The sequence below is a fragment of the Abrus precatorius genome, unplaced genomic scaffold, assembly GCF_003935025.1.
Source record: "Abrus precatorius isolate BTA unplaced genomic scaffold, Abrus_2018 Scaffold2, whole genome shotgun sequence".
Taxonomy (NCBI): Eukaryota; Viridiplantae; Streptophyta; class Magnoliopsida; order Fabales; family Fabaceae; genus Abrus; species Abrus precatorius.
The window spans coordinates 17,536,859-17,554,496 of record NW_020874362.1 but is presented as its reverse complement, the minus strand read 5'-3'; the positions used below and the strand labels follow the sequence as shown (position 1 = coordinate 17,554,496).

At 29.3% G+C, this 17,638-nt stretch overlaps 1 protein-coding gene across 1 annotated transcript; it reads right to left on the bottom strand.

The window, feature by feature from the left end:
- Positions 1–4,506: 4,506 nt before the first annotated feature.
- Positions 4,507–7,338, bottom strand: LOC113859011 (transmembrane protein 18). Its single transcript, XM_027491828.1, has 4 exons — positions 7,169–7,338; positions 6,293–6,398; positions 4,904–5,052; positions 4,507–4,821 (listed from the first exon to the last, which is right to left on the bottom strand). Exons 1-4 carry the CDS (start codon positions 7,307–7,309, stop codon positions 4,726–4,728), a joined length of 492 nt encoding a protein of 163 aa, XP_027347629.1. The 5' UTR covers positions 7,310–7,338; the 3' UTR covers positions 4,507–4,725.
- Between the last annotated feature and the right edge of the window lie 10,300 nt (positions 7,339–17,638).

Sequence of the window (17,638 nt, the reverse complement as noted above, 5' to 3'; positions counted from 1 at the left end):
ATTAAAATGACAATGAAAATGAGGAAGAACGAATGTGAATTAAAAGAACGAATGGCAATTAAAAGAACGAAGGCAAATAAAAATAGAACAGAACTAGGATTAAAACCGAAAATCACAAACATGAAATAGGATTGCTATACTGAATTTGCCTAAACCTTGAATGCAAAAGAAATCAATTAATCAATTGTTTAATCTTACACTCAAGAATAAAAATCAAATTCAATTGAATTATGCATGCATAAATCTTGATCAAGAATTGTGAGAAAGCTAAAAGATAAACTCGAAGCAATCAATCGATCTTGCAATCCACGCTCAAGATGAGATGATTCAGGAATGCAACCATGTAGTCATGAATCGGAATACGAGCAAAATCAAATTAAAAGTCACAGTGAAATCAGAAATTGAATTGTGCAGAATCTGGAAAGGAGACAAGTAACGGTAACGAAAAATGGTTCTTTTCAAAAGCAGAAAAAAGTTTTACAAAATTGAAAATTATGAAAAGAGAGGGTGCAAAGTAAACCTCTTGACCCCTATATATATTGGTCTTAAATGAGACTAAAAATAAATGGGCTAAGGCTGCCCGCAAGTAATTATAATAAAAGCCCTAAATAAAAACCTAAAATATAAAAGGTATGTTTTAAGTCTGAACTTCAAAAATTAATAAAAATAGCTCCAAACTCCAAACAACATGATCCATATGTCCAAATTAAAGCCCAAGAAATCAGGAATCTATTGCAAAAAGAATCAGCCAAAAAGAAAATCTACAAAAAAAGTTATGGCCGAAATAGTGGATAAAGGTCTGAATAGAGAAGAATATGAAATATAAAGTAAAGATAACAAGTATTTATAAAAATTTCAATTTAATGTAAAAAATTCAAAAACATGTTAAATGAAATAAATAAAGAAGGAAAAAGTATTTTAGAAAATGCAATAAAACTATAAATGTGAGTACTAAATATGAGTCATCATATACTCCTTATTTTCTTCAAAATGTACCCTAAAATATACATGTACTACACGTCTATATTCACTAAAAACATAATTTCATCTACTATTGGCAAAAATATCTATGACATCAATTCGCATGGGATGGGTTGTCATCTTTACTACCTAGGATGGTGTAAGGGTGAGCATCTATCCCATTTTACAATACAATACACAGGCATCATAATATTTTCATAACAACATCATGATTATACCATTAGATAGCATTTTATATCACATTACCACACATTACATATCTCATTCGTCATTGACATTTACATACTCTCATTGACACTTCCATTCCCAAATCCACACCTTAAGTGCACTGTGATTACAGTCATTCGATGCCCCTAGCAGTTCTCGAGGTCTTACTCAATCATGTAAATAGTTGTCGGTTAGCTCATGCAATACAAATGATATGCAATCACGAGCCCCTTAGCAAAAGTATAGTTAGGAAATAAGTGTGAGGTCATGTGCCGCATTCGTATTCAATAATATTTTTATATATTTGTATCTTTAATATAATAATTATATTTTAAAAAATATTACTTTAAATATTTAGTTTTAATTATATGGATTCATATTAATAAAAAATTTAGTCATAAAACATAATTATAAAAGTTTTTTTGTTAATGATATAATAAAGTTTTAATAAGACATACAATAGGATATTAGGTAGTACATTCACGTACAATATAGATTTAAATTAATAAAAAAATTTAATTTTAAAAAGTATATTTAAAACACGAATTCAATTAAAAAAATATTACGAACTAAATAATTAATTTAACAAAGCCTTAATTGCTTAAGATTTAACTAACATTAACATTTTTCATAGAAAAATAAGTAGTATAAAAATTTTACCAACAAAAGTGAAAGTGTACAATGTTTTTACTGAGGTTTATAATTTTTTTTTATATTTATTTTATATTGATTATATTGATCTAACCTGAAATGGTAATTATTGAGGTGTACAATGTTTTTACAACAAATGGTAATTTCGGACAGATTTTTATTATTTTTCATAAAAATATTTTTACCCTGATGGAGCAATTTCCACTGAATTTGCCCTTTGAAGACCTGCTGGATCTGCAACTTGCACACCAGCTTGGACAAAACAAAAAAATGCAGGTAGAACTGATCATAATCTATAAATTGTAATTTTAAAATTGACATCAACTAAGCCAGACAAAAGAACAAAAAGAGGTAATAGGAAGGACTTCTGAAATCAATCTGGAGACGAGAAGATATTTGGAGTTAGAATAACATTGAGAAGCAAAAACTATAAGTAGTATTTACACCAAACTATTCAAGTTTCTCAATCATTTCCTAAAGATCATGCTTAATAGCACTTTCAGACTATTTTCACATTGTTCATCATTGACTCATGATCTCAATAATCACTTCATTCAACAAATCACCAATGACATATTCATCAATTTCAGACATGTCTCAACAGTAAGCTCACATTACATTCAGTACATTCATTAAATATTACTAAACTAGTGCTTTCTCATCATATATTTTATATTTATATGATAAAAAATCAGTCAATCAAATCATCAAACATATACATATTGACAATCTTTCTTCATTAATACTCATTACTTAGACATACATCATTAAAATCGATACATAAACATGATCTGATGGACTCAACATATGACTAACATCACACAATGATAGAATAGAGCTCCATTTACCTTATAATAAGGATCTAAACGATATTTGATGATGAAGAACGTCCTAAAATAGCACTTTTACCTAGATAACATTAATTTATTCCTTTAGAATGAGATTTAAAGAAAATGAACGACAAAAAATGATTAAACTCATAAAAACTTACTTAGATTTGCTTAGAACGAATGCATTAGAGAAATAATCGGTATTTGAAGAGGTTTTATTTGAGAAAATATAGAGAGATTTCAGAGAAATGAAGGGAGAACGTGAAATAGATTAAGAAATGAGTTTTCTATGCATGAACTCTTAAATAACTTCAGAATCGCGATACTTTTGCTACAGCGAGAGATTACTTGTAATACTTCTCACTACAATGAGTCCATTCTCGCTACAACTAGACTCTCTCTCATCACAGCGAAAATATCAGACAAAATTGCATTTTATTTTCTGCACTTTTCGCTACAGCAAAGATCTCTCACTACAGCGAAACTATTCTTACTACAGCGAGATCGCTCCATAATGTTCTATTTTCACTGCCTCACTCTCGCTACAGCGAGAGCCTTACATCTCAACACTTTAAAAATTCTCTCAACATGCCTTTACATGCATATTTATCATATAATGAAATTTTAATTATTACAAAAGCAGGGATGTTACACCTTTCAGCTTGATAGGTACTTTAAAATCACAAATAACTCTTGATGTTTTTCTTCACTTTAACTTCTCAGCTTGTATTTTGTGAGTAATATTTTCATTAATTTCTCCATCATTTTGTACGAATGATCACAAGTACCTAAAACTAGAAAGTTGTAGTATAACATCATCCCTAATTTTAACTTTCAACAATAATCCTCATCTTATTTTTTTTGCTAAACTTATGATGCATATACTTTGTCTTAGTTCTACTCAAGTGAAAACCTTTAGATTCTAAAATCTCCCTCCATAACCCAAGTTTAACATTAACTTTTTTCGAATCCTCAACTAATACTATATCGTTTGCAAGAGCATGCATTGAGGGATTATATTTTATATGTCATTTGTAATCACATCTAAAACTAGACTAAACAAGTAAGGGCTTAAAATAAAGCCTTAATGTAAACCTATTCCAATTGAGAAGTTCTTAGTTATGCCTTTAGAGTTTCTCACACATGTAGTTACCTCCTCATATATGTTTTGTATAAACCGAATATATGCTACACATACTTCTTTCTTTTCTAAAGTCTTCTCTTGGTATTCGATCATATGTCTTTAAAAGTTTAAGATAAAAAAAATAAAAAGATTTGAGCTTGTCTCCTGCTATAAATCGCACTATTCTTAAGGGACTTGTGCTCTATTTTCAAATGAACATACTACATTAACTTGAGTCTCGTATAAAAAATTGATTTTAAAAAAATAATTTTAGTTGAAAAAAAAAATCATTTATAATCGCACATGAACTATAGAGTTCAAAAAACAAACCCTTAATTACAATTTTGATATTCACACCTTAGTCTATATACATTTTTAATGTCTTTAATCTAAATTATTGTTAATCTTCTTAATTATTTGATTATTAAATTAAATTTATCACCTCAAAAGTTCATCTAATAATTAATAAAAATGTCAAATATCACTAATTTATATAAATTAATAAAAGAAAAATACACAATATTTAAATTTAACAAAAACAATAATAAAGCACCTTTTATTATATTTTCATTGTTCATTGAATAAAATTTTATAATGAGAAATTTAATGTAACCAGTTACAAAAACTATGAGCACTAAATTTGTGATCAATTTGAACTAAGAACCCAAGTACACGTAAACTACTAAAGCAAAATATCAAGTTACTTCTCTCATGTTACAATCGCCTTGCCGCTGAGCTCTTGGTACACGTCATCATTAATTTTGAAAAAGTAATAAAATAAAATAAAGTGATCCATACAAGCTAAAAAGGGGGAAAATCCCCTGTTAATAGTATACATAAACGCAACTGGATAATAATAACTACTGAATAATATTTTTTTTAAGAAGAAAGAATCATTTGCATGACCATATGAATACATCACCATTGACACAACTAGTCCTGCTTATTACGAGCAGCTCTTGCACGATGTCTCAGTTCAGCTCTTTTCCACCTAACAATCAAGTAACATAAGGAGAATAGTGTATTGATCTGCAGAGAAAGACAAAGATACTTAAAGTCAATATGGAAAGATGATCAGCACTAAAATGGTTATGTGAAGGAAAATACTAACCAAGATTATTATAGCAATGACAAGAAGAGGTCCAGACCAAAGAACTGACATAAATAGTCCACTTGGATCAAAATAGTTTTGACCAGAGAAGCTTTTCCAGTTTTTCCCCATATATCTGTTCAGACTCTCAGCAAGATATACACCAACCACTGCATCAAAACAACTTGTGGCTAAGACTAGTTACAAGAATTGTTTAACCAAAAAAAAACTGCCCAGCTGTTTCTCATTAAATAAGACCGGCTACATTGATCAAATGATGCAAACCGATAGTGTTCTATTGTGAGAATAAAGAGGAGATTTCATAAAGAGAATAGAACAAAAAAATATCAGTAATACTGCAAGCATACAAGGAGATGGAAAATATTTATAACAGTCAAAACATGTAAATGAAAAATGAACAGGTACTATAAACAATTCACATGAAATAAAAATTAGAAGTTACATAACTCGATAAAAGTGGAAAGCATTGATGAAAAACTAGTCACAGAAAAGTGTACTGTTTCCATCAAAATTTAATGACTCAGACACAATCTTCATGAATCTTCAACATTTGGCATATAACTTCTTGACCTTAAGTTTTTACCTAAAATAGATAACCTGTGCAATTAATTTCAATTCCAGAGAATTGCTAGACAACTCCACCTATGGTCCCATAAAAGGACATTTGGTTTTGCCACTGCCTGATCTGTGGCTAAGATAATCCATCATGAAATCTCTCACTTAGGCTCAATTCAACATGAACTTCTATATAAGTACTTATAGAAGAAGAAAATAAAGAGATATTATGAATAAAACTCCTTTCATAAATTTAAATTAATTTATGCATCGTAAGTTTTGGAGAAGTTAAACAAAAAGACTTCTAAAAAGGTAGAAGAAGACCATAAGTTGATATTAACATTAGGAGGGATTTAATTCATTTTACTTCTGTAATTTTGTCTTTCATAAGTATTTATTGCTTGTCCAAAATGGGTCTTAGAAAGAAATCTTGACATAAATAATACTGAGATTTTTGCAATTATCTAAGTTCTTCATAATTCAAAAGAATATATAGTTTCAAGGTGCTAAAAATGACTGGATTTTCAATCTAAAATATGAAAGAATATATGCGCAAAGTATAAAATCACAATAAGAAAAACTGATTTACATGCAAAAAGACCAAAGCCAAACAGCATATAGGATAGCAGTCCTCTCAATTTCATATTATTTTAGCCCTGCCTTTCACCCAAGGCAAAAGAACAAAGGCATGGTGCTAACTTATATTGTCATGAGGGAAAGTAACAAATTTAAACAGGAAGGAAGCTAGCTACATCAGAAGTAATAAAGTTTTAATTAAGCCTATGTAGTTGATGAAAAATCCATTCCATAAAAAAAATAAGGAATGCCACATACATGTCAAAAGGAACAGGAACATTTGAAAGTTAGTATTCTTCCGAGAGAAGATAGCTACAAGCAGCAAAACAACATGGAATGTCAACAATCCAATCAGCCAAGGTTCCTGAAACAAAGAATCAAGGCATCATAGTATTAGTAAACCCAAAGGATGCCAAAAATCACAAGAAATTCAGACAACTAAAAATGATAAAGATTGAATAATACGAGAATAGAAAACACAGAAAAACATGTTTCAGAAAACCATATTATCTACCCAAATATTATATGCATTCTGAACTAAGATACATAGCACATAGATTGAAAATCTCAAGTTATTCATGTCTTGCCAAGAACAAATATGAATTTACTTCCATTGATATGTTTTAATATTGCTTGAAACCTTTGATAGCATGATAGATCCATAGGTTTCCTATGTGCAACATTCTCCTGGTAAAAGCCCATTACAACATCAGCATTCAAAAGCAAGAGAGCATCACTGCTAATTCATCCAATCACCTTCTCTTCACCAATACTCATTGCACTATTCAAATATCACCAAAAACAAAATTTAAAATTAAATTTCAAAGATTATATAATGAAATAATACAGCACCGCCTGCAACCGATACTTCTCTGTTCCAACCTCCAACACCACAAAACGAGATCCGACAAAAAAAAGCGTCATAAACAGCACAAACAAGCATTTAACATCACACTAAACATAAATTTCAACAAGAAAATAAAAACTTGAAACCATTCTTTACGCATCAAACTAGACACAACTTAGTTTCTCACATACCCAATAAAAAAAAAATGATTATTGAAAACACCCCACTTATCAAAAACTAAAAATAAATAGAAAACAAAAGAAGGGGTTGCAAAATTGAATTGGTACCTTCCAATCAATGGCGTGGAAAAACCCCATGAAGTTATCGTAAGCGGGGCGAAGGACAGCACGAAGCTCAGAAGATAACTTCTGAACTAGATCCGCCATAAGCTCCATGTGCTCGTCCATAGCAGATTTCAGCTCCTCCATCGACACAGTAACGGAGAAACCACACCAGATTCAAGTGGGTCTAGAAGAAGCTACTGTAATTGCAAGAGTTCCTTTTTCTCGTGCCGCTTTTTCCCGGTTCGCCTAAACCGAACCGTTTGTTTTTTTTTTCTTGAACCGATGTTGATGGGCCGTTTTCTTTTGGGTCGGGCCGAGGTCAAAATTTTAAGTTGTAATACACAAATATTTATGTTTATCAAACAAAAATAAATCGTGAAAAAAATTATTGTAGCTTATAATAAATATTATAAAATATAACAATAATATATTACTTTTATGTGAAGTAACAATATAAATTATAATATGAAAACATTGAATATTTAAAACTTTTATTTCTTTTGATTTTAAAATTAATTTATTGAAATATTACTTCAATAATTAGATTATTAAGAATTAAATTATTTTGAGTTTAATAATTTTTATATTTAAAAAATTATATATTTACTATATTAAAGTTATGCAAATGTCATAAATACACTTTTTATTAATAAAATCTTACTATTATTAATTACCTCTAATAAATAATGCTAACAATATTTATATATAAAGTTGTTGATAGAGTGAGTTACACTCATTGTCACATTGATTAATATATTTTTATTAAAAAATGTTATTTTAAAATTAGTCATTAAATTAAAAAATTTTATTATATAAATTATGATTATAAAATTTTATTACTAAAAGTTTATTTTATATTTATTATATACATTAAAATTAATGTAATATATATTTGAAGATATATAAAAATAAAGATCTTTTAGTTTTATTCTTATAACTGTTTAAGTTTTATAAATTTTGAAAAATAATAAAAATAATATATAATTATAATTTAATATTGAATTGATAAAAATTATATTTTATATGAAATTATTAATAAAGAATTAGATTAATAATTTATATTTATTTTTAACATATAGCCTTTAAATATAAAAATTAAAAAGATGCATAAAAATTTATAATTTATCTTACAATAAAAAATGAGAACCTTAAATTTTAGTAGTGTGATGATACAAAATTATTTTAAAGAAAGACAAATTTATAGTCTAAAGACATGTACTTCCTAAGACCTTTAGAGTTCAATAATTTATTTAAATAAGATAAAAAAATTAATATTTCATTTCAAAGCAGTCCTAAGCATTATTTAAATTTGATGTACACTGTTGCAATGCACTCAAATAAACTAGGTTTTGAACAAAAGAATGTAGTGGTAGGTGCAACTTAGATCGTTTTCTAAGAAATTACTCTAGATTTCATGAACACAATAGGATAACCAAGGTTGGGGAGGGGGGATATTCATCAACAAGAATCTAGAATTCAAATTGAAAACAAGAACAAAAAAAAAAAGAAATAAAATTAAAGCTAGAACAGATTAAGGATCAACTTAAAAAATTAATTCACATCAACCAGGATTCATCATAAATTCACAAGGAATATTTCAAATTCAGTTATATTTTGTTAACTTTGATTCAAACACAAGAAGATTTTCAAGTTTTTAATTCAGAATTAAACTAAATTCTAAATATGAGATTAGCTTATAATTAAACCTATTTCAATTCAAATTAATCAATCTAAATATGATATGATTCAATTTTGGAACAAAGATTTATATTCTAATCAGAATAACTTCATCAAGTATTAATCAATGTTTGAGAGAAAATGAAATAAACCAAAATTGTGAAGGTAGGAGAAGAACACAAACTGAAATTCAATCTAATTAAGAACCAAACCTCAAAATTCATACATTGAATGATGAATATCCTAAGTTGAAAGAAGATTTAGCCTTCTATGAGGATAGAATTCAAAATTGCAAAGATAGACATAATGGAAAATACAAAGAAAATTAAAAAAGAAAGATAGAAAAAATGAAAATCCTATGATTGATCCTTGGAAAATCATCCTTAAAGCTCTCTCTCTAACTCTCTAAAAGTTCAAAAATGAAAAATGACAAAAGGATCCCAAATCTCTGAGCTGAGTTCGTATTTATGATTTTTTCGCCTTTTTTGCGTAATTACTATGAGTGCATAGAGTAATCATGCAAAAGGCTTTCTATATCATTCTTTGGCTGAAGTAATCACTATTAGTGGAGAAAGTGATCACTATGTGGTGTGTTTCCAAAATTTAGCATGCACATGTTCACTATAAGTATACAAAGTGAACACGCGCAACTCCCTTCAAGTTATAGCTCTCTGTAGTGAACACTTTATGTGTAGAAAGTGGTAACTTTCAGCTCATATTGGTGCACATGTGCACTCTCAATGTTCAAAGGAGTTAGACGCTGCTCTTTTTTTGGCAACAGACTTGCGTTGTGTTCACTGTAAGTGTTCAAAGTGTTCACGTGCATCTCTTCTCCTAGGAATAGGCTCTGAAGTGTTCACTATACGTATACATAGTGAACACATTCATTCTTACTTTTGAACAAAGGCTTTGTAGTGTTCATTTTGAGTAGAAATAATGAACACTTTCACCATATTTTGCTTAATTCACTCTAAAGTTGTCACTTTATGCTGCTAATAGTGATCAATTTTTAATAACAATTCATCATCAACTTTAAATGCTTATAATTTCAAAGCTTGAAATCCAAAATTTACAAATGATATAGCAAATTAAAGCTCTATGAATCAACTATCTATTGAAATAGAAATCTCCTCAAAAGTCTAACATCCGAAACAAATATTACAGAACTAATAAATAAAGGTTAGAATGGTCAAAATGATGAAATTAAGGAGATTTTTCCACTAAAATTCAATTAATAAAGTTTGGATTAAAATAGCTAGAATCAATCAATTAAGCATAGTGAAGAAGTTTATTAGCTCATAGAAAAGTTAAAAGCATGGGTTCAAAATATTGCTCATCACTTGTACTTCCTAAGACCTTTAGAGTTCAATGATTTATTTAAATAAGATTAAAAAAAAGGTCAATATTTCATTTCAAAACAGTCCTAAGCATTATGTTTTCACAAAAGCAAATACAATAAAGCTTTTACTATTATATACAATAATAGATATTTTATGTACCCCTATCTCTTATCATTCCTTAAAAGAACAAAGGCACTAAGCGCAATAGTATATTAGTAGAAGGAGTATTGAATTGTATAAATTAGAAAAATTTACATAATTATATATATATATATATATATATATATATATATATATATAAAGAGAGAGAGAGAGAAATGCCTTTCTATATATATAATTTTGGAGAATTGGTATTTTATCATCTTGTTGATATTAGAAGAAAATTAAGAGAAACCAGAAAGATAATAAATCAAACTTAAAATAGTATTCAAAAAAAACTTTTTCTCTTAGATATTAAAGAAAACAAAGAAAATTTAAAAATTTTGGCAAGAGCTTGAGTTTTTATCATATGCATATCATTAATCTTATAAGCATCTTTTTGCCATATCTTGAGTTAATTATTACTTGTTCAATATAAGTCTGTCATTAAGGATCTAAATGGGTACCAGAGAGAGCTGTTTGTACGTTGGTAAGCCTAGAGGGTGTTCCCGGTAGTAAGTCCTGAGCGTGAGCAGTAAAACCATTGGTAAACCTTGGTGTTCCCGTAGCCTTTAGGATTTGAAATGGCAAACTTATTGAGAACAATGAGTAATTTAGCTTTAGGTAGAAACAGAGAGATAATTACAAGAGTAATAAGAGCAGAAGATGAAAATTCTTCCTCTTCATCAGTAACTACTCCTTCAACAACACCACAGTAGATTACCATAGATGATATCAAAATATCCTTACATGATTGGTCAATACCGATAATCAAAGAAAAGAAAGTATATAAAGATAAATCTGTCTGGTTGTTTAGAAATAATCATGAACAGATTCATAAGATAGAATATTCCTATCTTGGAACGACCGGAAATAGGGAAATTCAACTTTTAGAAGATTAACTTATATATAAACATAAACAAGAAGGTTTTAAGTTCATACATATAGGATTAATTCAATTAGCAGTAAAACCAAATTTCAAGTTAGGAGTAGATCTCCCTATACTTGTATTATTAAGAGATATGAAGTTACAATATAAAAGTGACTCAATAATAGCAGCTTTAGAAAGTAACTTGCATGACAGGCCAGTTTTCTTTAACTGTTATCCTAATATATCAATATCCTTAAATAATGAAAAAACATCTAAAGCCATTAAAATATTTACAAAAGTAAAAGAAAATATAGTAGATGACTTGTTCGATCCATTTCATGTAATCTATAGAGTTTATTACAAAATTACTAAAATTCCTTACGGATTTAAAGCAAATAGACAAATTAATAGAGATGAAACTGTAGTAATACAAGCTAATTTGAATAGAAGTTTAGTGCAAGTTCCTAAAAGATTGAGGCATTACCTATTAACAATACCAGAAGAATGGGTCTTTGAAGAACCCTCTTCCATCAAACAAGAACACACAGAAATAAGGGACATAATAGAAGAACCAGGTAGATTTAGACTCAGAATGAATAGGTCTAGATCAATCCATATAGGCCAACCATCAACTATTAAAGAACCTTTGAGACACTCTATTAGTGGATCAACAGTAGAAATTGATCTAACAAAAATAGATAATATAACAAAACCAGGAATTTCTATTCCTGTTTATGAGCAAAATTCAGAAATAAATTATAGTCTTACACCATCTCAAGTTTTAAATACAATAGAAAAAATTGACCCTTTTACCATAGATAAACAATGGATTAAAGAAGATATAGATGGAGAGCACAATATAGATAGAAAAGATTGGTTAATGAAAACATTTAACCAACCACAAAGGATAAAAATTAGAGAAAAATTTTACAATTATTTAGAAGAAATATAAATAAATACCTATTTCTTTCCTTGGATGGAAAAATATTGTATTATAAACAATATAAAATATCCATTTAATAAAAAAATAAATCCTTTACAAAAAACTAAAAACATTTGGAAAACTACCACAGAAAAAATAATAGAAGCCAAATATCCACCCTTAGAACAAATAAAAATACAAGTAGAGAAAGAAGAGGTAGAAGCTAGTCCTTATAAAAAAACTAATAAAAGTACTGAGCCAGTAAAAAAAAAAGACAAACAAAATACATCAACAATTAAATTATTCTAATACCATAATAAATATAATGACTAATCAATTAACTAGGATAGAAAACAATAGGGAAAATAAACCTAGTAGTAGTAGTAATAATATTAAAAAGCCATGTTACTTAGAAAAACCAATATATCCCATCACCACTTTATCAGCACAAGCCATGAAAGAACTAGGGAAAAAGTCCGGTATTGAATTAGATTTAGAAGAAATAAAGACAAAATTAGCAAAACTTAGTATAGAAAAACTAACAATAAATACATTAGAAATTAATAAAATATATGATTATCCAAAAATTAAACACTATTACAATAGACCTACTCTACCATATGTTTCTTTAGAAAATAGACCACACTTTGTACAAAATTCTTATGGAGGAACTGACATCCTTGAATGGAATATCAATGGTGCCTCTGAACAACAAATCTTTGATATTATGAAACAAATGGTTATGGCAGCCACTGCTTACAAAATGAAAAACGCCTCTGATAGGGTAACTGCTAAAGCTATTCTACAAGGCTTCATCGGACAACTTAGAGGATGATGGGATCACTATGTGAGTCCTGGAGATAGAAAATATGTACTAGGACATGTTAAGCAAGAAACCAATGAACAAGATGTTGTAGTAACCCTCATATATACAATATTGTTACATTTTACAGGAGATCTTATAAAATTCAGAGAAAGAGTAAGAGAACAATTACATGGGCTTAATTGCTTGACCATGTCTGATTATCAGTGGTATAAAGACATGTTCTTTTCAAAAGTAATAATCATAGAAGATGCCAATGAACCCTATTGGAAAAGTTTATCTGTTCTCTTCCTCCCTTATTTGCAAGGAAAGTCTTAGAAAATATTAACAATAGATTAGGAGAAAATACAGACTATAGAACATTGAACTTAGGACAAATACATAATTTTATTATAGATACAGGATTAAGAGTATGTAATGATATGAAATTACAAAACCAAATTAAAAAACAAAAAATAATAGGAAAAACAGAACTAGGGAGCTTCTGTGCACAATATGGAATAGGACCATTAAGGGCGCCTAGTAGAACTATTAAAAAACCACATAAAAAGGTACAAAACCACAATATTTCTAATAACTATCAAAAGAAATCATATAAGAAAAGTACCTATAAAAAACCATATAAGAAAAATACTAAACCACAAAATAATAATAATAATAATAGCCAATTTAAGGGAAATTGTTGGAAGTATAGTAAGATTGGACATCACGCTAATAAATGTAGAGTTGAAAAGAAAATCAACTCTCTTCAAAGTGAAGAACTTAAATAAGTTCTTTATTCAATATTAATAAATTCTGAACCAGAACCATAACTTTCAGATAGAGATTCTGAAGACGAAAATGTAATACCTTAAATTTAATTTCAATTTAATAAGAATTTCACAAATTCAAATAACCAATTTTCATAAAATACATCAAAATAAGGGAAGGGTTACAAATTAATATCAAATGACTGCTAAAAGACTAGTTTAGTTACAACAAATTTTAAAATAAAAACTAAGTCCTATAGCAGTTCATCCATCCCTTCACGGAGTCCGGTGCTGATCGTCTTAATTACCTGAAAAATGAATGTAAGGGTGAGTACTCTACACTACCCAAAACACACAATCAACATAGAGTCTCACCTCCAGAACCTTCCCAATACATTCAACAAACACAATCACAGGCAGCAATTCACATCCATAAGTACAAAACACAAATTTATGCATATGCATACCAGTCACACTCACTATAGTACTGTGATCACAGATTTATACCATGAATGGTCACCGGTTACCCCCACCTCACGGATACCATGTGGGCAGTCACGGGTCGCTCAGTAAAGATAGTAGTCAGAGGTCTAGTTAGGAAAAGTGTGTGGCCCGTGGTGCACCCGTTCCGCAGTCAGTGTCACCACCACTCCCTCTTCCCCAAGGTATTTCTACTGTCCTCATCTCCCACATCCCTAGTGTATTGCTGAACCATTCATAGTACATTACAACGGCGCTAATACGCCCAATCGCACATATTCCATTCACGCATGTAGTAATCATGCTTACACATGACACACAGCCCACATTTCATTTCACAGCACACGACACATAGCCTACAATTATCGTTTATATTACATGTCCCTTGGGCCCACATTTTCACAATATTCATTCAAATACACGGCACAAGTGCCCATACTCATTCACAACACTCGGCATACATGCCATCAATTTTGGGTCAACACACATAATGTTCACACATCACGGCATTTGACCCATATTACATTTCTCAGCAATTTCCTACCCACTAACTCAGCCACAACATAATATTCAGCAAAAAAAAAAATAATTCATACACAAAGAGTAGGATAGAGTCCCCCCTTACCTTGGATTGAAGACCCATACGCTAAATCCACCAAGAAGTGCTCTCCCTCACGAATTTCGTCCTAAACACATGGAGAAACTCCATGAGAACCCAAGGAAACCACGAAAATAGAGAAAAGAGGATAAGAAACGGAACCCTAACCATTAAAACTTACCTCCAAGCGTTCCCCACACGGATTCAACCTTCAATCAAGCTCCCAAATGGCTTTGGAGGCAATTAATCAGTGGAATAAGGCTTTGGGAGCGAGAGTATCAAAGGAATTTCGAAGCGAGAGGGAGAAATAACTCTCTCTGAACCCTAACCCTTTTTAAATCCTTTTTTGGTCGTGACACTCTCGCTGCAGCGACACGCCCTCTCATTACAGCGAAAAAACCAGAGAAAACTGCACTCTGGTTTCTGCAGAATCTCGTTATAGCGAGATTGCACCCAGAAATGCACCCCAAACTATTGCTCTCTCCCTACAACGAGAAAGTGACAGTTTTAGTCCTTCCTCCCTGGGCTCTCTCGCTGCAGCGAGAACAACCCAGTATCTCGCCCTGTACTTAGGCACTTAGCCCATTTCAGCCTAACCAGTCATGTATACACACACATATATACACATACATATTCACAACATATATCTAAAAATACACACATGAATATACATTTAGATTTATATAATTATTAATAATTAATATTACAAAATTCGGGGTATTACAAAAAATACACAAGAAAATGAAATTTATCAATTAGATAATACTTCTGAAGAATCTGAAGAAGAACAAGATTTTTGTCTAGGACCGGGGTTATGTAATTGTAATGATTGTAAAACTCCACAACTCAATACTATAACTAGAGATCAAACTCAATCATTAATAATTATAATAGAAGGTCTTGAGGAAGGACCTTTGAAAACAGAATTTATTAAAAAACTTAATGAATTTGTTACTAGAGAAGAACAAAAGAAGTGATAACAAAACCTATAGAAATGACGAAAATATTTAATAGGTTTAGAACCTCAAGCCAATAAACAACAATAAAAGATTTACAAAAAGAAAAGTAAATTTAAAAACAGAAATAAAAGAATTAAAAGAACATAAAAAAAATTTAGAAATCAGATTATTATCTCTAGAAGGAAGAGAAATTTTAAAATCACAAGAAAATTAACCTAGTATATCGGGAGAGAAAGAACAACCGAATATATTTAATTTAGAAATATTAACATTAATAACCTCACATAAATGGTGGTGTGAAATTACATTAATAGTAGAACAAGAAAAATTTAATCTAATAGCATTAATAGACTCAGGAGCATATGTTAACTGCATACAAGAAGGAGTAATTCCTACAAAATACTATGAAAAAACTATAGAACAATTATCAGCTGCAGGAAGAAATAAGCTTAATATAAATTATAAGCTTTCAAAAGGAAAAATTTGTAAAAACAAAATATGTTTTACTACATCCTTTATACTAATAAAAAATTATAGAAAATAAAATAATTTTAGGAACCCCATTTTTAACATTATTGTATCCTTGTGAAATCAATAATACAGGAATCATTAGTAGAGTTATACCAGATAGAGAAATAAAATTTGAATTCTTACAACCACAAAAAATTAGAGAATTAAATTTAGTACAAGAAGCATCAATAACTAGAATAAATCTAATTAAAAGAAAACAAAAACAAATTAATTTTATACATAAAGAAATAGAATACAAAAGAAATGAAGAACAATTAGAAAATGAAAAAAATTAGGAAAATTATACAGGATTTCGAAAAAAGAATTACCAAAGAAATTTGTAATTTGAACCCCATAGCTTTTCACCATAGAAAAAAATATGAAATAGAACTACCATATGAAGAAGGATTTGATGAAACAAATATACCTACAAAAGCTAGACCAATACAAATGAATGAAGAGCAATTAAAATTTTGTAAATAAGAATTACAAGAATATCTAGAAAAAGGATTAATTAGACCTTCTAAATCACCTTGGAGTTGTACTGGATTCTATGTTAATAAAGCATCAAAACAAGAAAGAGGAGCTTCAAGAGTAGTAATAAATTACAAACCTCTTAATAAAGTTTTAAGATAGATTAGGTATCCTATACCTAATAAACAAGATTTAATCAAGAGATTGGTTAATGCTAATATATTTTCAAAATTTCATATGAAATCTGGATATTATCAAATATCTGTAAAAGAACAAGATAGGTACAAAACAACCTTTGTAGTACCTTTTGGATATTTTGAATGGAATGTTATGCCACAAGGGTTAAAAAATGCTCCAAGTGAGTTCCAAGAAATTATAAATAATATATTTTATCCATATATAAATTTCTCTATAGTTTATCTAGATGATGTATTAATTTTTTCAAAAGGAATTAATCAACATATACAACATTTAAATAAGTTTATAGAATTAATTATACAAAATATATTATGTGTATCAGCTAAGAAAATAAAAATTTTCCAAGACAAAATTAGATTCCTAGGTTTCAATATTTATCAGGGCACAATAACACCAATACAAAGGTCTATAGAATTTGTAGATAAATTCCCGGACCAATTAAAAGATAAAACACAACTACAAAGATTTTTAGGATGTCTAAATTATGTAGTAGATTTTCTACCAAATATTAGAACGCTATGTGCTCCTTTATACAAATGTCTTAGAAAAAATCCTCAGCCTTAGGATGAAGAAATGACTAGAGTAGTACAACAAGTAAAAGTCTTAGTTAAAAGTCTACCCTGTCTAGGTATACCAGATCCCTTAGCCCATTTAATAGTGGAAACTGATGCATTAGATTTATGATATGGAGGAGTTTTAAAATAAAAATTACCAGAATCCATAGTAGAACAAGT